Here is a 24,224-nt window from a genome sequence, read left to right as displayed (position 1 = left end):
GAGGGTAATCCCTCATTCCCTCAATATCCCACTAACAAAACCAAAGGACCACACCCTGCCTCCCAATCTCACTGCAGTGGACTGTTTCAGGCTGGAGAGGAATCACTGATGCAGGAGGATAAGAGTGAAACATAAAATGAGCCCCATGTTGACGGCATGGCAGCACACCCCTACACATTTCTCTGCCAGTGTTCTGTCACGTTTGGGGTATGGCATGAAACAACATTATGGCCCAGTGTCAACTCATGACAGAGCGACAGCCAAACACAAAGGATCATGGTAATGTGGTCTGCATGGTCTACTCTGGTCAAAAACTTAGCGACTTTCGAAGACAAACAGGTGTTCAGAGGCAGAGGACATTGAGTTGAATGTCTATCACAGTTCAAGCAGGTCTCTTCACTGTGGGCCAAGCTACACATGACGAATGACACTTGAACGGCAAGTGTATTTCTCCCTGTTCACTTGCCCTCCACTCAATCCACTTGCCGTTCAAGTGTCATTCGTCATGTGTAGCTTGGCCCTGAGACACAAAATCTGATGCTGAGATGAAGGCCTTTATTGTGAACAATTTGCTCTTACTTTTGAAGCCTGAGAAGAGCTCTACAATGCTCTTTCTGGGCTTTTTGGTTCCAGCGTTCAAAGGTCAGAACTGAGTACTGAACTTGGTCAGATCCACCCATATCAACTCTCATAGGCGGCTCCTCCTGAGCATCAAAAGGAAGGATTCACCCCTCATTATGGGAATGCAAATACAAAGTGCAAGGAAACATGGCATCAACAGACAACAATAGGACACAAAGATAATTTATTGGCACTATCATAAAGCAAGAATGTTTTTTTAAAATACAATTGCTGTGCTACACTGGTTGGCAACAGAGTGCTCTCCTGCTTGGGCACCAGCTCACTGCCGCTGCTTTGCCAGTCAGTTTTCCACCATTGTGTGCACCCACCCACCCCACTCACCATTCTGGGGGAGTCCATTGTTGTGTGTGTGTTGTGCTTGAGGAGAAACTCTTTGGATTGATGGGTTTTTGGATTAGGTCTAATGCTTGGTATTGGGTTTTTGCTTAAGTGCAAATAGATCTTCATCTTCCCCAACTCCTCCCCTGAAAATAACAGTCTCTCTGTGTGCAGCCATGCAACACTCGCTTTGGTGCCTTTCCTCAAGCATTCTTTGGGGTCAGTAAATGCAGAACCCCATTGTTGTGTGTGTGCTCAAACTCGATGGGTCGATGATTTGGAGGGAAGACTGTGTTCTGTGAGATTTTGTTGCCATTAAGTGCAAAAACAGTTGTCCCAGATCCGTGTTTTCCCAACCCTCCTTGAAAAGAAACAGTGTGCACATGGGCAGCCAACACCTGCCTCTCATGTGTGCAATGATCTGAACCGACACCAGGCCACCCAGAACAAACCAAAAATGGAATGGTGCTTGTTCAGAAGCCCTGGATCCAAAGCTGAAACTGAAATTTCCTCAGTGCACACCTTTAGTAGGCGATTCCACAGGATCAGCATTCAGAAGGCACTGATCCAAGTTCTAAAGAATTTGATCTTTCATTGAAAGGGATTTTGCACTTCCTCGCCAGTTAATAATATTTAAATAGAGTCCAGAGCCCTTAACACAGAACCTTCACAAACACACATTCAGTCAATGAGTGCTCAAAAGCAGCATCCCATTATCAATGCTGATGCTTTCTGAATGTTCCTGATCATGGGGTTGGATTGAATCCATGCACACTTCCCGCACATGTAGACACACTACTGACAAGCTGGAGATCACACATGGGAGGGGCATCCAAGCATACTCTCCCTCTCTGCATGGAGGGTACTTGGGCCCAGGACTAAGATAAATGAGGTTGGGGGGGGGGGTCTTGAAAAAGAAATAGAAAAAGGGAAGCGGTGTATAAATCCTGAACATCAGCTATTCCATTTAAAACTCCAGATCCTTTATTAGAAAGCACTTCTCCAGTCCCTGAAAAGTGCCACAGCTGAAACTTTCTAGAACACTGGTGATCACTCTGTGGCTTATGGAAAACCATATTCACAGTTAAAACTGAACAAAAGAACCACATTTACTTCTATTCCTGGCATGCAGTCTACACCTTAAGGACATTTACAGCTTTTCCATTCCTTTGGCAGCAGCTGTTTCAAGGTGGGAACCAATGGCCAACCACATTCCCCCTTGCTTAAAGGCCTTGCCTGTTCTCCTGAAACACGGGTTGGATGCCATATTGGGGAATGGTACTCAGAAGAGCCAGAAGTGGCTCCCAAGCCACCGAGAGAATGTTGCTATTTTGGTTGACCAAGAGAAAATCCGACAGGAGTTACTTTCTCAGAGATGTTTAGTCAGTCAGTCAAGCAAGCCTTTATTGGCATATAAAAGAATGTTTATTAAATCTGAAAATATGGGAAAGCTCCAGAGATATGGTTTCATCCCCAGATAGATGACTTTTATTTTTCTCTCCTGGATTCTAAAATACTCTTTTTGCAGGTTGGGAAGGAAAGGTCACAAAAGGTCATAGCACCAACCCACGATTTGCTATAGCAAAAAAAAAAATCAACTTGTGATTACAAGAAGAGGTGTCACCTCTAGCAGGCCTTTGACTTAGTAGTTTAGCAAGGGGACTCATAATTTGGAATGGCTACAGCTGTCCTGAGGGATACAAGAAAATTAAAGATAACTGGAATGAACTGCAGGGGAGAAAATGATAACCAAGAGGATGCCACTTGCAAGAAAGCATGGTCAGTATGAAAGGGAATAAAAAATTTGGCTGTACTCTTCACTGAGAAATTCTTTAAGAAATGCTTGACAAAAAGATGCAAATTACAGATTGCCTATATTGCAAATCTTGATACCCTGATATATTCTCTACATCTCTCCAACCCTGGATTAACATCCAAACAGAGCATAATGACTGGATCAGCTCTGTTTACCATGATTTTAGCGGAGTTTTGTCCTTCAGGGGGGATAAGGGGGTTCTAAACATAGAATCCCTTGCTAGTACCACTGTCAGCCTGTAGCTTGTGAAAACAGAGGTGACTAAACCGAAAAGGAAGCTGTTTAGCTGGGCAATTGCTAATGCTTCTGTCCTTCTACTGGCAAAGCCTAAGCAGGAACGTACTGAAGCCTCTTGGGGAATCAAGACAAGGAAGAAGTGAAAATAGACTATGATTGACAGGAGAGAGAACCAAAACAATATAGACTACGGAGAAAGAAGATTGGAGCAAAATAGTATAAAACCAACAACCATGCCAGAAAGATCTACAGAGAATTGACACATCTGGAACATTAGCTATAATAGAAGGAGAATGTGGATAGTGACTTGAAGGCTTATAAATGATTAGAATTGCCTAGATGCTTCCTAGCAGTGGCGTTGTTTTATATCAGAAAAAATGGACAATTCTAGGCTAAATAAATGCTATTTGACACTAAACAGTTTACATGCTACTGCCTCAGCTTAATTTGTATATTGATTGCAATTAGGGTTGCCAGCCTCCAGGTGGTAGCTGGAGCTCTCCCGGAATTACAACTGATCTCCAGGTAAGAGAGACCACTTCCCCTGGATAAAATGGCTGCTCTGAAGGGTGAACTCTATGGCATTATACCCCACTGAGACCCCTCCCTTCCCCAAACCCTACCTTCTCCAGACTCCACCCCTCAAATTTCCAGGAATTTCCCAACCTGGACCTGGCAACACTAATTGCAATACATTGAAAGTACATGTTGCATTCTCACTACAATTTTACAACATTATACTTTATGGCAGCTTTGCAGCAGTTTTGCAGCACCATGAGTCCTCAAGAGCCAGTCAGCTCATCCATCAGCATCCTGGTGCTGTTTCATCCAAAGAACACAGGAGGAGCTAGGCCTGAAAACAGACAATGAAGTGGAAATGAAAGAAGCATTTCAATCTTTCCCTCTTTAGTACCTACACAGTTCCAATCTAAACACACGGAAGTGTCCCATTTTTACTGTGCTTCATTTACAGCACAATCTCTCAGGGCCAAGCTACAAGTAACGAATGACACTTGAACGGCAAGTGTATTTCTCCCTGTTCACTTGCCCTCCACTCAATCCACTTGCCGTTCAAGTGTCATTTGTCACTTGTAGCTTAGCCCTCAGTCTGAATGCCTGCTCCCAGAGTACCTGCGGCAGAAATAAATTAAGGAGAACAAATCTAATGTCTGCTTAGGTCCTCTTAATGAAGATGCTATTGGGTCTGTCGGGGAAACCCACATATACCCCAGGGAACCCATGCATTTCCCCAAGCAGCACTCTCCTGGGCTGTTTCAGGTTGGGGAAATGGTGCAAAGGGAAAGCTGAAGTCCCTTTTCCACATGCACCATGGACCTGATCCTAACTGCCTACCACACACACAAGAACTGAGGAGAATCACCAGTTCACATGTGACTGTGTTATGTCTGACACAGGGTAAGGACCCAGAGCTAACCTGCATGAAGGGGACGGCTTACAGCTATAAAATGTGGCTCGAGATTCTTTAATAATACAGAATACAGATGAGGCAGAGATGCTGAACTCTTGCCTCCTCCCTTGTCTCTTGCCTCCCCTCCATTGCTTTGGTCCACTGACCTTAGCTCATTTCTAGCACTTGAGCTGGAAAGGAAGTGCTAAAGCAATAGACTGTAGGGAGGAAGGTTTAGCTGTGCTGTCCCAGGTGCCCCTTTCATTATTACTGTAGCCCCAATTCTCTACTTTATACATTAACAGGGCAGGCATGAGAAAAGAAAGCAGGGACTGCTACTGTCCTATCTAGCTTGACCCACTGCATCATTAATAAACGGCTATAAGGAAAACAAGGTTGTCTGTACCCTCCTGAGTCTCAGAAGTCTGTTTTAATGTAAATACTTGCATACATTCTTAAGAGGGAGCTGTGGGGACATATTGTGTGATTTAAATTGCACTCACACACTCCTTAATATATTGTTAAAATGATGCAGTTCACCCATTTATGACATGCCAACCAACAATAAATATCACATCCCTGTAGGCTTTATTAAAATCCATGCATTAGAAGGAACAAAAGGCATTAACAGATTTTATGCAAGAACAGAACGCCATGCTTCCACCAGTGCCTTGAGCGACTTCTAAGTTGTATATTTGTGCTTATACTTGCACAGTTCAACTCTGCATGGGTGAAAACAGGAAAAAATTATGCAGGAAAAAGCAATAATCATGGAATTGGATAGCTGGCCCTTCAATTCATCCATGGTCCTCAGGATTTTTTCTTATCGGAAGCATTTTTTCATCATTATCAGGATGAATTTATCACCATTATGTTAAGTCCTGCAAAGTAGGGTCTCAGCTGAATTGAAATTCAGATGATTTATTTAATGTTCACATTTTTCATTTCATTTTAGGGACTGGATAAAAGAGTCTAAGCAGGCCCGGGTGAGGTCACTCTGTAACCTTAATATAAGTTCTGATAGCTCGTAATGCTCATCTTGATTATAAAAGTGACTATGACTGTTGTTCAGGGATACAGCATGGACTATGGCTTAGTGGTAGAGCATCGGCTTTCCACTCAGAAGGTCCCAGGTTCAATCCCTAGCAACTCCATTTGAAAGAATCAGGTAGTGGGTCACACTAATTCTTCAATGTGGGACCTCAAGTGCCTCTGCCAGTCAGATTGGATGATACTAACCTTGGGAAAACAATAATCCGACTCAGTTTCATGTGTGCTTATGATTGTTCCAACTTCTTCTTGGGTTGGAAGAATACTTGAACCCTGTCTTACAGGAAAGCCAGCACAAAACCAACATTATATTTATTTATTTATTTATTTACAGTTATTTATAGTCCACCTTTCTCACTGAGACTGAAGGCAGATTACAGTGTAAATCAGTACAGTCAATACCAAAAACATTTCAATAAACACGTTATGGGAATAAGCATGCAAATTTGTAAAGATTTAAAAAACAGCAGAAATCCAATACAGAACTGAAGAAATGCTGAAACAGAGTGTAAGCAAGGTGGAATCCACACGTCCTGGCATGTCCCGGCATTGCGCTAAACTTCCAGAAGTATAGCGTCTTTCTAGCGCAATTTCTGACTCATCGCGCCACAAGTAAGAAATTGCGCTAGAAAGACACTATACTTCCAGAACTTTAGCAAAAGTTTAGTGCAACGCCAGGACATGTGGATTCAGCCCAATTCTACAACTGACATATGAAATAACATAGGAACTACGCAGTAGGATCATACTTATAGCAATGGTAGTGGACTCTATGGTCCCTCAATATTTACAGCAATAGTAGTAAAGTCTGATGTCCCTCCGTATCCCTTTACTGATGGGTTCCTTATTCTTTTACTGGCAGCTCTCTTGAGACCACTTCCTCACAGCACAGCCCTCCTATCTGAGTAAAAAGCCCTCTTGAATAATTCCATTTTACATCGTTTGCACCGGCATCCAAATGGTAGCCTTACAATGGGGGGGTCATTACTTTCATTTGGAAAATATAGCCAGCATTTGGCCTGTTGCTATGAAATTCTGCCCAGATTCACCACTCTGATTCACAATGGTGTGAGGTGGATCCTCCTAAAAAACAAAATGGTGGCCATTATGATAGCAATGGCATAGTTTACAATCACTTATCATAGCTACTGATATATACTGCTTGGCACTGGATACACTGCTTTGTGATAGGACTTGAAGATTTACAGGAATCACCAAGGATAGTTTAGGTGGGTGGCTGCAGTAGAACAGCAGGTCTGTAGTAGAACAGCAAGATTTGAGTCTAGCAGCATCTTGTTGGTCTCTATGATGCTACTGGACTCAAATCCAGATTGACCGATTTACTTCCCAGACTATGAAAGTACTTCAGGCCCAAGTATGCAGCCTTTGAAATGATGATGATAATCTAGTATGTGCAGTAGTTAGACCAGCAATTCAGGATGGGAGGGGTTAGGTTCAAATCCCCACTCTACTTTGAAACTCATTGTTCACATGCACTTAGAGTCTCTCTACACGAGACATTTGACACACAAAGAACACGTGTTGGGAGATACAATGTTAGCTGGGAAGAGTAGTTTTAAAAGACATAGCCAGCGGCAAGGCAAAGGCTTTGCTATACACTGGAGCTGTGTGAAGGGGCTGTGAAATGTCAGAAGGGAAACTTCAGCCCATTATAACCTCTCCAGACTAAGCCCAGCTCTGGAAGGTAGTTCAACCCCATTTCCATCCCTCACTGTCCTCTGCTTGTGATTCCGCAGTGTTTTAGACTGGAGAGGTGAAATTGACAGACTTCTGGAAGCGAAGATGAAATTAACAAACCCTCTGAGGAGCGATCTGTCTTTTTAAACTATGCTTGCCGTCTAACATTGCCTCCTCTTACACTTGACAAACATGTGCCAAGGCATTTCATATAGTGAGACAGTCTAGCCTATTTTGTAGTGTTGTTGTGAGGAAACAGTGATGGGGATATGAGCCATGAGTTTCATGCTGAGCTCCTTGAGGTAGGAAAAAAATTGAAGAAGTCAGGTTATAAAGCATGATCAAGATCAGAGCTGGGCACGAACTGGGAAAAAATGAACCGTGCGGTTTGTGGTTCATTGCATTTCATGAACCATGAACCACGAACTTTTACAAACATGCCCTGGTTTGCAAATCAGTATGTTTAGTTCGTGAAAACGTCACATCCAGGTCAGCAAATTGTCACTTCCGGGCCAGCAGAAGGCCACTTCCAGGCCAGCAGAAAGTCTGCAGCAAGTCCATCCCCTGTTGCCTAGGGAACTGATTGATCAGCATCAGGCTGTCTGCAGTGAGGAACCAAAAAACAAACCAAATGAACTAGCCTAAATTTCGAAGTGGTTCATCAGAAATGGGCTCTGACAAACTGCTGGTTTGCAAATAATGAACCGACCCAGTTTGTCACAAACTTTGGTTCATATTTCAGTTCGTGCCCATCTCTAGTCAAGACTATCTTTATATATATTTGCATTAAATGTTCCCTGGATAATAATCTAAATTCTGTGTCAAAGAGACTCCCCCCAGCCCAATTCAATATCCAAATCCATCATATTTTTGCCATACTTTTCCTATTATTTATTCTGCTTTTCAGAAAGGAACAATGTGCTTGACAGAGGACAGAAGCTTTATCCACTGACTAGTGGAAGTTCCAAACAACACTCTTTTCCCTATCCTGCGCATAACTGCAGAGCAAATTAATTGCATGTTCCCCATTTCTATTATGATGAGTGCATTTATTCACTAATGTTCATTATAATTTTTCTAAGCCTTAGTCACCCCCCTCCCCTGAAGCGTGCCCCGGTGCCTGAAGTTATACACAGTTACTCTCAGACACACATAATTGAAAGGCATCTGTTCCCTACATTATTTTTGATAGTCTGTTCATGAAATAAATGGATGCATGTTAGCTCAGATGAAATAAAGCCACTGTCTGGCTGATATCAGCAGAGCAACCTCTGGACCAAATCAAACATCTTTGACATTATTTATTCAATATATTTATTTATTAGTGTTTGGCAACATAGTTTGGTACCAAGCAGGGCTCTGAAAGGCTTCTACTTACAAAATATTATAGCTTTTCATTTAGATCTGTCAGTTTTAAAGATTAAGGCCATTCATAGCTATACCAAAAAAAAAGTTAATGTTGAAGCAAATGACAGAATAACCAACAATCAAACACAGTTTTTTGTGTTGGTTGTTTTCTTTCCTTCATGCTCGTGAAATTGCCTTTCAGAATGTGCTTGTATTTAATGTCCTTTACAGTGCCTTTAATTCTTTTTTATGGCAATAACAAAAAATAAAAGAGAGAAACAGTGATATATTATTTTTAAAAAATCAAGTATTTGTACATGTATTGTTCTTTCAAATTTTGACAGTCAAAGTAGAGAAACCACATTAAAGAAAATTAAAATCACAGATAAATAAACATATACACAAATTTTACAGTAGCCTTCTAAAGAAACTTTGAAAGATGTAATCTTGGCCAAACTTTTAGCTCTATGGAATGTGCATTTTAAACTAAGATCAGATTCCTTTTTAAAAAATGTATTAAAATACTCCTATGGAAATAAATGGCATTAACCATGTTATAGCAGATGCCATTCACAAACTGCTATATTCTAAATTGTGCCACTTTATGGACTACAATGTGGTAGCTTTTTACGGTTTATACAGCCCTATAAAAACCAAACAGCATATTATTCCAAAAAACATGCCTTAGGAAGCAGCAAAGAGACGGCGAGAAGAAGGATTTGTCGTAACAAAACTAATAACTTCCTTTATTAGAAATCTTATTTGGGGAAATGTGGGGATTCCTGGGGGCAGAAGGAACCGGGTGCCAAACATATCTTTTGCCATTAAAAAGGCAAGCAAGAATCTAGTTTCTATTAAATAAAAAATAAAACAACACAGTTGAAGTGATGTCACATCTTTGGGGAGGGGGAGGAGATGATGCAATGTAGCACTGCAATCTCTAAACCACCATTTTAGTCTGCCTACCAATCTCTAGAAATATTGGAGAAATATGCAGGATCAGAAAGAAAAGGGAAGGACAAAGAAAAAGGGAAGGGGAAAACTACATAGGGACAGGATGTAGTAAATGGAGAGATGAGATTTTCCCTCTCCACAAATTATTCACAGTCCCCTCACTTCTCTATTTGTGAACTCAGCCTGCCTGTAAGGGTCAAGTTCGAAGTGCACTTATCAACAAACCATGTCAGAAGTGGCTAAGCATTCAGCACCTTTTATGCTAGAGGTGAGCAAATGTTTCCTATTTCATTCATAGTTTAGGTGGGTAGCTGGGCTGGTCTGCACTGGAACAGTAGGACTGGAGTCCGGTGGCACCTGAGAGACCAACAAGATTTTCAGGGTGCAAGCTTTCGAGAGTCACAGCTCCCTTCTTCAGACAGGAGTAGGAATGCATATCCCTGAGTCTTTATATCCCAACCAAAGGTGGGTCAGGTGTTACAAGGGAGGGCATCAGGATGTAAAGTACAATGCAGATTGATTAGATGGGAGAGGTGTAGATTAGGAAGACATCAGGATGTAAAGAGCCAGAGTTTGGTGTAGTGGCTAAGAGCGCAGGACTCTAATCTGGAGAGCTGGGTTTGATTCCCCACTCCTCCTCTTGAAGCCAGCTGGGTGACCTTGGGCTAGTCACAGTTCTCTGGAGCTCTCTCAGCCCCACCAACCTCACAGGGTGTTTTATTGTGGGGATAATGACATACTTTGTAAACCGCTCTGAGTGCGCATTAAGTTGTCCTGAAGGGTAGTATATAAATCAAATGTTGTTGTTGTTGTTGTTGTTATTATTAAAGTAGGGATCCCATTCCTCCAGTGGGGGCAAGGGATCCCCTGCTTTCACCCTCCACCCCCCACTCCCCTTACCTGGCCAGCGGGGGAGGAAGGCACGGGAATGGGCCTCCCGAGATGGCATGGCAATGTCACTGACATCATCATGCTGCCCTGACAGCACTCCTGTACTTTGCTGCAGGCCAATTTGGGCCCCCAATGGGCAAAATTGGACCTGTTTGAGGCCCAAATCAGCCTGCTGCAAAGGACATGCACACTCCTGTGCCTGTGCAGTGATGTCACTGGAAGTGACGTCATCATGCCGCTGCAGGTCCATGCATGCACAAGAACTAAAGAGGGCAAGAAGAAGGTAAGAGCCAGGCCTCCCCTTCTCCCATCAGGAGGGTAAGGGGACCTGGCGGCAAGCCTAAAGTAAAGGCACAATGCAATCCTGCTATTTCATTCTTTTAAAAATATTTTCACTAACACTCCCAGTTCTGTGCTTTTAGATGTTAGTTTTGTAGATTTATTTATACAGGGTATACATGTTATATGGTTTTACAATGTACTTTATACAAATCTCCCCCTCTTTGATTCTGGGGCTTTGAAGAGCTAATCTTCCCCCACTTTCCTCACACACAACTGCTCACATCACTCTGTGAATTTTGAAACATCTTCAGTCTTCAGTGTTTTTCAGGGGGATCCTTTTGGTTAATTTAATAACAATAACAACAACATTTGATTTATATACCGCCCTTCAGGACAACTTAATTCCACACTCAGAGTGGTTTACAAAGTGTGTTATTATTATCCCTATAACAATCACCCTGTGAAGTGGGTGGGGCGGAGAGAGCTCTGAGAAAGCTGTGACTGACCCAAGGTCATCCAGCTGGCTTCAAGCAGAAGAGTGAGAAATCAAACCTGGTTCTCCAGATTAGAGTCCTGCCGCTTTTAACCACTACATCAAACTGCCTCAAAGTCTCATTGGGGAATTACCCAGGTATGTGATAATCCCTACCTTATTTTCATGTAGGGCCAAACTACAAGTGACGAATGACACTTGAACAGCAAGTGGATTGAGTGGAGGGCAAGTTAACAGGGAGAAATACACTTGCTGTTCAAGTGTCATTTGTCACTTGTAGCTTGGCCCGTAGTCTGCCTGAGCAGTGTTTGTGGTCATAACGGGGCCAGTTACTTTACTATTAGGAATGATACAAGCATTATACATAAAAATGATGTGCATAATGCAGGGTAAAGAGAGGATATACAAATTGCAGTTCCTTATAGTTAGCATATTATGAGGCTGATTTACTGATGCAGAAATCACCCTGAAAAGTTTGTACATTTTTATAGGAGGGAGGGGATTGATGGGAAGAAACAAAAAAAAAAAGCATGAAAATAACAAATTGCTGTTCAATTTGCACAAGGGAGATTCAGAATTGAAAGGAGGTGTTAAAACTGAAACAGCAGGAATGAATTATTTGAACTCACTTGTACTTTAGGCATCACTTGTGAAGTGTTAACACTGGGGATAGTTTAGATTTAAAGGAAATTTTGCTACCTGCCAAAGGCCCAAGAAAAAGTTGCTCATTCAGTCTTTGTCCCCCAATCATTTCCAGGTCTCCTTGTCATCCAATTTTCAAATATCAGTCAAAAATGATCTATGAGTGGGAAATAACAAGTGGGGTAATGGGGGGGGGACTAGAAACAAAGAATACACTCAAATGAAAAAAAAAATATCCCCTCTCAGACCGTAACTTATTTGTAGCAAAACATCCTTCAGGAAAACTGTGAATTCCTTTGATGTTATTAAATAAAATCATAACGAATGCAGGAAAAGGTCTGATAATTTATTTGTTCCATCACAATTCTAGGCATTTCCCAACCTGTTGTACAAAATGCAGTGTTTATAGTAAAGGACAACAATTACAGGATAAATTACTGAAGGCAGCTGGTAGTTCTTCAGATCTGCTAGTAAATGTCAGGAATTACTGAGCACTGTCTTGTCTTTGAGATTTATACCTTGCTCATTGCAAATGGCGAGGGGGTTAATAGTAAATGATGGGAGGAAAAGTAATTTACTGGGGAGGGGCACATGGTTGGCTTTGAGAATGGTATATGTCAGAAATATTTGTCTCTGTGGGCTTCCTTCATGCCCGGACAAACCAGCCAAAGCAGCTGTCATACTTTCCTGGTAAATGATGGAAATAGAGATAGATGTTGGTCATATCCCACAAGCAACTGGTTGATCATGACATAAGTGCCAGAACAGTCTGTATTTTCCTGTTGGACTTCTAAAATTCAGTAATTACTTGTATAATTCAATATTAACTCTGCAGTCAGGTAGAATGACTGTGTGGCTGAGTGGAAATTTGAATCAGGGTTTCCCTCAGTCATAGTTTAAGCACTCAGTTTAATAAATTCCATAATTCCATGACAGAGTAGTGGTGCTGGTGGGGTGTGTGTGTGTTAAAGAGGTCCATAATGGAAATAAACAGCATTAAACCTATTATAGCAGACACTGGATATGCTAACACTTAGTAAGGAAGCATGAAATACTTTTTGTGTTTTTAACAATCTGATGGTTAAAAACAGGGAACAGGCATGACGTTTACCTCACAAAAAAGGCTGGAATCTCACCACAGAACAAGTTATGATTCTTCCCTTACTACCAGACATGGTTCAGCATTGACTTCAGGTTACAGGGAGAGGATGAAGGATCCCACCATCTTGTTTCAAGCTCCAGACAGCAGGAGACGGCCAGAAATTGTCACTGGATTGAGACTGGAAGTCATGTTAATGGCAATCAGAGAGGGTAGGGGAAATAATAGGATTATGAATAGAGATGGGCACGAACCACACACAAAAAAAAGAACCATGAGGTTCGTGGGTTTTCATGAACCAGGAACCACGAACTGGCACGAACTGGGGCAAGTTTACGAACCAGTTCGTGGTTTGTGGGGTTTAAATGCCCCTTTCCAGCCACTTAGCAGCAGCACTTTCCTGCCTTGCAAGTGGCAGGTCCCTTTAAACTATCAGCTGGCAGGCGGCACTTACCTTGCCCTGCAGGCCCACGGTGTCCTCCCCCTCCTCCTGCAAGGGGTGGGAAGGCCGTTTTTGGCCTCTTCCGCCACTGCGTGGGTCCACAGGGCAGCGGAGGAGTCCAAAAATGGCCTTCCCATCCCTCAAATGCTGCGGCCATTTGAGGGGCAGAGAGGCCATTTTCGGCCTCCTCCACCACCCCCTGGGCCCATGTGGCAGAGGAGGAGGCCGAAAATGGCATCCCTGCCCCTCAAATGGCAACCGCAGCAGCCATTTGAGGGGCAGGGAGGCTGTTTTCAGCGGCAGAGGAAGCCAAAAACGGCCTCCCTGCCCCTCACAGGAGGAGGGGGATGATGACACAGGCCCGCAGGGCAAGGTAAGTGTGGGGCTGGGGGTAGGGGTGGGGGATGGGGTTTGGGCAATTTAAAGGGCCCTGCGGATTGCAAGCCGCAGAAAAAGTTTATATGGCTATTTCCATGGGGAAATGTCCATTTAAACTTCCCCTTTATGACCCAAATGAACCAGTAGATGAGTTCATGGAATTGCATGGAAATGAGCTTCCACGAACCACTGGTTCGCAGACCACGAACCAGCCTGGTTTGTGTGTTTTTTTGGGTCGTAATTCGATTCGTGCCCATCTCTAATTATGACCACTGCATTGGATGAGGAGGGGGCTGTCTGTAAACTGGTAACCCCTGAAAAGGAAACATGAGTATCAGTGTGCACTGTACAGGTATACAGGACTTTGTATTTATTTTGACACTGCTGTATATACTGCACCAAACTTTGTCTTCACTCATTAAGACTGTATACAAATGTGCAAAGCTGGAGTGTGCTGGGAAAGCACACTCACTCTATTCTGTACCTGTCTGCAGCCTTCTCTCTAAGAATGACCTCAGGAAAAAGAACGCTTCTTGCTGTTTCCTTCTATGTCTGGCAGAAGTTGGCAATGGGGAGCACTGATTGGCAGGCCTCTGTCATTAGTCACTCCCTGCCTGCCTGGGGCAGTTTGAAAAGCTAATTTTGCTTCCATGATAGGTTTTAAAAATGTGTGTTGTTTTCTAAATCATCCCAACTAAAGTGAGGAGAGGGACACTGATAGTGCAACCTTAAGTAGAAATCAAGGGGCTTAGACTAGAGTAACTCTGCTTAGGACTGCACTGTGAATTTTGTTTGATTAGCTGATTAGTACATCTGTCAAACAGGTTGCCAAGGCTAGAGGAAGCCAGACTAGAGCTGTCAGAGGAAAAAGAGCAGTGAGCCCTAATTTCAAAGTATGCCTGTATACAGTCATAATCTTTCACTGTGTTCCTCTCTACCTGCATTCCCTCTCCTTTGCTGCATAACTCAAAAGGCTTCTGGCTTCATTCTTACACTCAGTTTTTATGATGCATAAGTGGATGACAGCAACATAAAAGCAGAGCGAAAAACAAGGGCCACGAGGATTCATTTGCTGGAGAATGTGCAAGGGTTTCACGCAAGGAAAGAGTATTAGCACAAAACCCACATTCATTATTCAGATGGGAAAACAACCAGATGGGCCTTGTCTACATGCTCTTAATCAGGAGACCTTCCTCCCCCTTCCTCCTCCGCTTTTTTGCATGAGGATTTCTTTTTAAAATTACTTAAGATGTTGATGAGAGTAGGGGATTTGATGTCCGCATAAATCCCTAATACCTTTGTACCTTTAATACATGGATTTACTAAAACCTACAGGGACATGGTATTTAGCAAAGACTGACAATAAAGGAAACAGCGAGAGTGGTCAGCAACAGAACATGCATGCTGATTTGTTTTGCAGCTTAAAGGGGAGCAGAGAATTGCAGTTCTTTAAAAAAATCTGTGACTTATTTCATAACTTGAAAATATGGGATTCAAATGACTTCAGTGCATGTGTACATTTTTTTCGAAAGAAGCTGGTGTACATCATCAGTGCATATAATTTGGGTAGCATTAATAGTGCATACAATTGCAACTGCACAACCAATCACAGCAAGCTCCACCCACATACTGTACCGACTCCTTCCCCTTTATTGGTGGGAGCAGGGCTGGCTTTGCCCAATCAGCCAATCTGGAAGAAACCAATAGATTTCCCAATGCTCTCTCTGAATCCAAGCCGTGCCCTGAACCTCAAAGCTTTCTCTCACTGGTCATAGCTGAATCAATACTTGTGGATACCAGTATCTCTGCCTAAGGAATTAGACATCCCATGGAAGGAGGGGAGGGGAGCACAGTGCAAGAGAATGCTCACTCATCTACTCCCCTGATGCATCTGATCATTGCAAAGTGGACAAAATCCTAAATGTGGAAGCAACCATGTTTCACCTCCTAGTTTCAGTAGATCAAGCCACCACCAACAGTATCATGATGGAGAACAACTTACAAGTTGGCAACCGCAGCTACCTGGAGCTTCTGCAACAAAAGCATCACATATACACTTAAGGTCTTCACTAGAGGTGGGCATGAATCACAATATGAAGCAAAACAAAGCACGAACCAGGGTGATTCGTGGTTCGTGAAAGCATGTTTCATGGGACTGCGTTTTCCATGAACTCCATGACTACTTCTACCTGGTTTGTGCAAGTCATCACTTGTCAGTGGTTTGTAAAGCCAGACAAGCTTGTGCCGCTGATTGTATGTGAAACTGACAGCCCTGTTCTCCTGCCGCTTGGGAGGCAGGAGAAGGGAGCTGTCAGTTTCAGACCCCACGCTGGGTTCAGCCAATGGGCTGAAGCCGGTGCAAGGTGAGTGAAGCTGACCGCTCCCATTCTCCTGCCACCCTGAGCGGAAAGAGAATGGGGGCTTTTTGGTTCGTGCCCATGTCTAGTCTTCATGTTTAAAGAAAATGGACCATTTAGGAGCAACATGCAAACAACCTAAGAGATTCAGGTGAGCCTTTGCATTTTTTCAGTGAAATCCTAAGCAGAGTTACATTAGTCTCTAAACCCACTGATTTCAGTGGAGTAACTCTGCTTAGGATTTCACTGTTAGAACCTGAACAAATGGAATGTGATCACTACTCCCGGTTCATTTGGACAAAATGCCAAATAATGGTTTACTGTTAACTAAGCAAGCCTTTGCTCATGTGATTCTCCCCGTCTTGGACTGTTGTGGTTTAGAGGTAAACTATGATTTTCACAAGCACAGTTTGGCAACCTTTGGTTTACAAGACAAAACAAGAGGGGGAGTTCCACTTCCAATACAAGGATACGCAGAAAGAAAAGAAGTGGAAGAAGCACAATCGTAATCACAAAATACAATTATATTCCACAAAATTACATTTGCAAACTCCACAAACGTGCAGAATCACAATTCTTCCGCTACAATAGGTAAATGTGATACAAAAAATTCAAGCTGCAATACATGTAGGCAATAGGCTATGTAGAGGTACCAGTCAAGAGTCCAATTAAAGACCAATCGTGGTCATATTAAGTAACAGTGTGAATGCGTATACAAAAGCCAGTGCTGCAAGCAGATAATTGGTGAAGTAAGTGGATGGCAACGAGTATGAGCCGGCAGTCTTTCTTCGCTCGTTTCAGACTGCAATGTCTTTCTTCAGGCCACCATATCTGGAAATAACAATGCACAGTAATACTACAATTATCATGCCAATAGCACAAGATGTTACAAAATTAAACGCCATTCGATTACTTACATCAAGGAAAAAATTTTTTCAATCCATTCAATTCCACCAGAGTACCGCATCCGTAATACCATAAGTTATCCAATGTGAAACACAAGCCCTCCTTTCCCATTTAAATATCCCCTGATAAGTTAATTGAAACACGCCCAAATTAATAAGGGTTCCATTGCACTTTCCCCGTTTACCAATTACAAGTATTATATGTAGTTTTTAATAAATATTTCAATAATAAATACTAGATAAAAATGTTTTAAAATTTAAAACTTTTAGATTATAATATGTTCTAAATGGGGAAGGCACCTAGAGAACCGGCGTTTAAGAGGAGGGCGAGAAAATGAAGGGGGGAGAGAGAGGGGGAAGGAGAAAAAGAGGAGGGAAGATCATATAAGAGAACTTAAAGGGGACTATATAAGGCCTATTGTTATATTCATAAAAAGGATGAAAAATCGATGTCATGGTTAAGGCCATGAGGGATCATAGTGTGTAATCGAAAGATCCATCTGATTTCTGCTTGAAGGAGGAACTTCACATGATGTTCAGACTTCGATATCGTTTCCAAGACCGAGAAACAAAAGGTTCTGTCATTAAGATGTGTAGAGCGGAAATGTTGGTATAAGGGTGTATCCATATTAAGATTCTTTATCCTTGAGATGTGCTCTTGAATGCGAAGGCGGACCGGGCGGGTGGTGCATCCCACGTACAGGAGACCACAACTACACTGGAGGAGATAGACGACATATGAAGTATTGCATGTAGAGAAAGACCTGGAATAGAGTGGTTTACCGGTGAGTGGATGGCAGATCTGTTTTAAGTCTATGCAGAATCTGCATACACTGCAATGACCACAGGGGAAATGTCCTAATGGAAGATCGTTTTTTTCGGTTCCTCTCCTGAAGTCGGAGTGCACCAACATGTCCCGCAGGCTCTTGGTTCTCCGGTAGCCAATCTGAGGTGGTTTGTCACATCCAGGTAAGTTTTTAAGTATATTCCAGTATTTCCTGATGGTCCGAGTGATCGCTCCTGACATAGGAGTGAAATCAATGGCCCAGGTAATCCCATCTGAGTCCCGATCTCGAGGTCTATAAGTGAGTAGGTGGGATCGGGGTGTTGACTCGGCTCTTTTCATGGCCCGATTTACAGTCCAGCTGGGGTAATTACGTGCCATAAAGGCTGCCCCCATTCGTACTGCCTCTTTCTGGAAGTCTTGTCGGACCGTAGCATTCCTTTTAATACGGAGGAATTGTCCCACTGGTATATTTTTCTTTAGAGCTGATCGGTGGTGAGATGTATATTCCAGGTAAGCTGCTCTATCTGTGGGTTTTCTATAAGGCTTGACCCCAAGTGATCCCACTGCTCGTTTAAACACAATCACATCTAAAAAGGAGAGATGTTCTGAACTGCTTTGATATGTGAATTTGATGTTAGGATCGATCCCATTGATCCAGTTCATGAATCCCTCTACCTGGTCCTTATGTCTAATTATGCAAAAAATGTCATCAATAAATCTCCTAAAGCAAATTAAATCCTCATGAAAGGGGTTAGATATTGGATTATAAATAAACCGTTCCTCTAAATCCGCCATATACAGAACCGCAATGCTGGGAGCCGCCGGGCACCCCATAGCGACTCCCTTAATTTGATAAAAAAATTGGGATTCGAACCTGAAATAATTCCTTTCCATTATAAGGTCTAACAGGTCTAGGAGGAAGCTGGTAGGAGGTGACCTCTCAGGACGGGAGTCAAAAACCTTCTCAATTACTATCCGAGCATCTTGATGGGGGATGGACGTATAAAGGGACTGAACGTCCATAGTAAGTAACTGTACTCCCTCTGGGACATCCATATTTTCTATTAGTTGGATAAAATCCGTGGTGTCCTGAATGAAGGATTTTACACCTTTAACAGCCGGTTGTAACAAGCGGTCAATATAGATAGCTAACGGCTCTAGGACCGAATTGCAGGCTGATATTATTGGTCTTCCAGGGGGGGATTGTAACGATTTATGAATTTTTGGTAAGCAATAGAAGACTGGGACTCTCGGATCTAAATTCAACAGTGCTCGATGTAATGACTGATCAATGAAATCACTACACAAGGCATTATCAAGCACTATTTTGATAACCTTTGTAATTTCCCGTGTTGGATCGCCATCTATGGGGCGATAGAATTCACAGTCCTCTAATTGTCTTAAAACCTCTTGCCTATAGTCTGTGCTGTTTAAGACTACAATACCCCCCCCTTTGTCGGCTGGCTTAATAATAATGTTGACATCCTTCTGTAAGTCCCATATCGCTGTTCTTTCTCGGTTGGTCATATTATGTCGGATATGACGCTCCTCTGTCTCTAACTTCCCTACCTCTTCTAGAACCAGTTTCTCAAAGGTCTCAATCTGTATATCAGATACACGAGGTATAAAAGTCGATTTGGATCTCAGGCCATCAAAAAGAGGAGCTGAGCCGGTGTTACCAAAATATTTTTTCAATTTTATTTGTCTGAACAGTTTGAATAAATCTACCTGGGTGCTTAGCCTATCATATCGGGGGGTTGGTACAAATCCTAGTCCTTTGTTAAGAGCATCAAGTTCAACTTTGGAGAGGGATCGTGAAGATAAGTTAAATACTATATTCTGTGTCTCCCTCGACGGGACAGCCGTCCCCGTGCCAAAAAAGAACGTCGCGATTGTTGGATGGGCACTACGCGATTCCTGAGGTTGCGGCTCCCCTCTTCTCCCGATAACTCTGTGTCTGAGGGGTCTGTAGTATCGAATTCCAGCCCCCCAGATGTCGTTGGTGCCCAAGTAACCCTTTTCTTAGGGGCTTGCTCCTTCCAATTGTAAATATTCCCATTGGAATAGTCCTGTTTATCCCGATTGAGTTTCCTCATCTTCAAGTCTTTCAATCTTATTTCACAGTCTCTAATAAGTCTGTTAGTCTCATCTAATTTTTTCTTAAAGTCCTCTTCTGAGTAGTCAGATTTTAACTGTGTCTTTAAGTCCTCAATTCCCTTGTCTACCTCTGCCTTCTCCTGAGCTATGCGTTCAATCAACAGCAGCATTAAATCAAAGGAGCACTTATTTAGGATCGACGCCCATCTCTTTTTAAAGGGCTCATCCGTTTTATACATCCCGGGGGGTTTATGCATGCGTAGCCCCCTTGGGATGATATGTTCTTTACAGTACTCCGTAAGGGAGGCGGCATGGAGAGTTAGTTTGGTGGACTTATTCAATTGCTCTGTTAATAAATCCCAATCCTGGGCTGGAACCTCACCTCTATTAGCGGACAGGGAAGGGATAATAGACAGAATCCTGTCTCTTTCAGTCAGTGAAAAAGCAAAAGTATCCCTATAATCTGCCATAATTATCCCACTTCAACTAAGACAAAACAAGAGGGGGAGTTCCACTTCCAATACAAGGATACGCAGAAAGAAAAGAAGTGGAAGAAGCACAATCGTAATCACAAAATACAATTATATTCCACAAAATTACATTTGCAAACTCCACAAACGTGCAGAATCACAATTCTTCCGCTACAATAGGTAAATGTGATACAAAAAATTCAAGCTGCAATACATGTAGGCAATAGGCTATGTAGAGGTACCAGTCAAGAGTCCAATTAAAGACCAATCGTGGTCATATTAAGTAACAGTGTGAATGCGTATACAAAAGCCAGTGCTGCAAGCAGATAATTGGTGAAGTAAGTGGATGGCAACGAGTATGAGCCGGCAGTCTTTCTTCGCTCGTTTCAGACTGCAATGTCTTTCTTCAGGCCACCATATCTGGAAATAACAATGCACAGTAATACTACAATTATCATGCCAATAGCACAAGATGTTACAAAATTAAACGCCATTCGATTACTTACATCAAGGAAAAAATTTTTTCAATCCATTCAATTCCACCAGAGTACCGCATCCGTAATACCATAAGTTATCCAATGTGAAACACAAGCCCTCCTTTCCCATTTAAATATCCCCTGATAAGTTAATTGAAACACGCCCAAATTAATAAGGGTTCCATTGCACTTTCCCCGTTTACCAATTACAAGTATTATATGTAGTTTTTAATAAATATTTCAATAATAAATACTAGATAAAAATGTTTTAAAATTTAAAACTTTTAGATTATAATATGTTCTAAATGGGGAAGGCACCTAGAGAACCGGCGTTTAAGAGGAGGGCGAGAAAATCCTTCATTCAGGACACCACGGATTTTATCCAACTAATAGAAAATATGGATGTCCCAGAGGGAGTACAGTTACTTACTATGGACGTTCAGTCCCTTTATACGTCCATCCCCCATCAAGATGCTCGGATAGTAATTGAGAAGGTTTTTGACTCCCGTCCTGAGAGGTCACCTCCTACCAGCTTCCTCCTAGACCTGTTAGACCTTATAATGGAAAGGAATTATTTCAGGTTCGAATCCCAATTTTTTTATCAAATTAAGGGAGTCGCTATGGGGTGCCCGGCGGCTCCCAGCATTGCGGTTCTGTATATGGCGGATTTAGAGGAACGGTTTATTTATAATCCAATATCTAACCCCTTTCATGAGGATTTAATTTGCTTTAGGAGATTTATTGATGACATTTTTTGCATAATTAGACATAAGGACCAGGTAGAGGGATTCATGAACTGGATCAATGGGATCGATCCTAACATCAAATTCACATATCAAAGCAGTTCAGAACATCTCTCCTTTTTAGATGTGATTGTGTTTAAACGAGCAGTGGGATCACTTGGGGTCAAGCCTTATAGAAAACCCACAGATAGAGCAGCTTACCTGGAATATACATCTCACCACCGATCAGCTCTAAAGAAAAATATACCAGTGGGACAATTCCTCCGTATTAAAAGGAATGCTACGGTCCGACAAGACTTCCAGAAAGAGGCAGTACGAATGGGGGCAGCCTTTATGGCACGTAATTACCCCAGCTGGACTGTAAATCGGGCCATGAAAAGAGCCGAGTCAACACCCCGATCCCACCTACTCACTTATAGACCTCGAGATCGGGACTCAGATGGGATTACCTGGGCCATTGATTTCACTCCTATGTCAGGAGCGATCACTCGGACCATCAGGAAATACTGGAATATACTTAAAAACTTACCTGGATGTGACAAACCACCTCAGATTGGCTACCGGAGAACCAAGAGCCTGCGGGACATGTTGGTGCACTCCGACTTCAGGAGAGGAACCGAAAAAAACGATCTTCCATTAGGACATTTCCCCTGTGGTCATTGCAGTGTATGCAGATTCTGCATAGACTTAAAACAGATCTGCCATCCACTCACCGGTAAACCACTCTATTCCAGGTCTTTCTCTACATGCAATACTTCATATGTCGTCTATCTCCTCCAGTGTAGTTGTGGTCTCCTGTACGTGGGATGCACCACCCGCCCGGTCCGCCTTCGCATTCAAGAGCACATCTCAAGGATAAAGAATCTTAATATGGATACACCCTTATACCAACATTTCCGCTCTACACATCTTAATGACAGAACCTTTTGTTTCTCGGTCTTGGAAACGATATCGAAGTCTGAACATCATGTGAAGTTCCTCCTTCAAGCACAAATCAGATGGATCTTTCGATTACACACTATGATCCCTCATGGCCTTAACCATGACATCGATTTTTCATCCTTTTTATGAATATAACAATAGGCCTTATATAGTCCCCTTTAAGTTCTCTTATATGATCTTCCCTCCTCTTTTTCTCCTTCCCCCTCTCTCTCCCCCCTTCATTTTCTCGCCCTCCTCTTAAACGCCGGTTCTCTAGGTGCCTTCCCCATTTAGAACATATTATAATCTAAAAGTTTTAAATTTTAAAACATTTTTATCTAGTATTTATTATTGAAATATTTATTAAAAACTACATATAATACTTGTAATTGGTAAACGGGGAAAGTGCAATGGAACCCTTATTAATTTGGGCGTGTTTCAATTAACTTATCAGGGGATATTTAAATGGGAAAGGAGGGCTTGTGTTTCACATTGGATAACTTATGGTATTACGGATGCGGTACTCTGGTGGAATTGAATGGATTGAAAAAATTTTTTCCTTGATGTAAGTAATCGAATGGCGTTTAATTTTGTAACATCTTGTGCTATTGGCATGATAATTGTAGTATTACTGTGCATTGTTATTTCCAGATATGGTGGCCTGAAGAAAGACATTGCAGTCTGAAACGAGCGAAGAAAGACTGCCGGCTCATACTCGTTGCCATCCACTTACTTCACCAATTATCTGCTTGCAGCACTGGCTTTTGTATACGCATTCACACTGTTACTTAATATGACCACGATTGGTCTTTAATTGGACTCTTGACTGGTACCTCTACATAGCCTATTGCCTACATGTATTGCAGCTTGAATTTTTTGTATCACATTTACCTATTGTAGCGGAAGAATTGTGATTCTGCACGTTTGTGGAGTTTGCAAATGTAATTTTGTGGAATATAATTGTATTTTGTGATTACGATTGTGCTTCTTCCACTTCTTTTCTTTCTGCGTATCCTTGTATTGGAAGTGGAACTCCCCCTCTTGTTTTGTCTTAGTTGAAGTGGGATAATTATGGCAGATTATAGGGATACTTTTGCTTTTTCACTGACTGAAAGAGACAGGATTCTGTCTATTATCCCTTCCCTGTCCGCTAATAGAGGTGAGGTTCCAGCCCAGGATTGGGATTTATTAACAGAGCAATTGAATAAGTCCACCAAACTAACTCTCCATGCCGCCTCCCTTACGGAGTACTGTAAAGAACATATCATCCCAAGGGGGCTACGCATGCATAAACCCCCCGGGATGTATAAAACGGATGAGCCCTTTAAAAAGAGATGGGCGTCGATCCTAAATAAGTGCTCCTTTGATTTAATGCTGCTGTTGATTGAACGCATAGCTCAGGAGAAGGCAGAGGTAGACAAGGGAATTGAGGACTTAAAGACACAGTTAAAATCTGACTACTCAGAAGAGGACTTTAAGAAAAAATTAGATGAGACTAACAGACTTATTAGAGACTGTGAAATAAGATTGAAAGACTTGAAGATGAGGAAACTCAATCGGGATAAACAGGACTATTCCAATGGGAATATTTACAATTGGAAGGAGCAAGCCCCTAAGAAAAGGGTTACTTGGGCACCAACGACATCTGGGGGGCTGGAATTCGATACTACAGACCCCTCAGACACAGAGTTATCGGGAGAAGAGGGGAGCCGCAACCTCAGGAATCGCGTAGTGCCCATCCAACAATCGCGACGTTCTTTTTTGGCACGGG

The 24,224-nt window shown here is 42.3% G+C and overlaps 1 protein-coding gene across 1 annotated transcript in view; it reads right to left on the bottom strand.

Annotated features, from left to right (window-relative positions):
• UNC5D (unc-5 netrin receptor D) overlaps positions 1 to 20,082 on the bottom strand; it is a 300,179-nt gene extending 280,097 nt beyond the window's left edge. Inside the window, exons 1-2 of the mRNA XM_054998048.1 lie at positions 19,657 to 20,082; positions 17,743 to 19,348 (exon numbers count right to left, since the gene is read on the bottom strand). Coding sequence (XP_054854023.1) covers positions 17,743 to 19,348; positions 19,657 to 20,082 — 2,032 coding nt within the window. The remainder of the gene's footprint in view (positions 1 to 17,742; positions 19,349 to 19,656) is intronic.
• Between the last annotated feature and the right edge of the window lie 4,142 nt (positions 20,083 to 24,224).

Source organism: Eublepharis macularius, chromosome 14 (genome assembly GCF_028583425.1).
Source record: "Eublepharis macularius isolate TG4126 chromosome 14, MPM_Emac_v1.0, whole genome shotgun sequence".
NCBI lineage: Eukaryota > Metazoa > Chordata > Lepidosauria > Squamata > Eublepharidae > Eublepharis > Eublepharis macularius.
The sequence above is the reverse complement of the archived record's forward strand: the minus strand, read 5'-3'. Positions and strand labels throughout refer to the sequence as shown.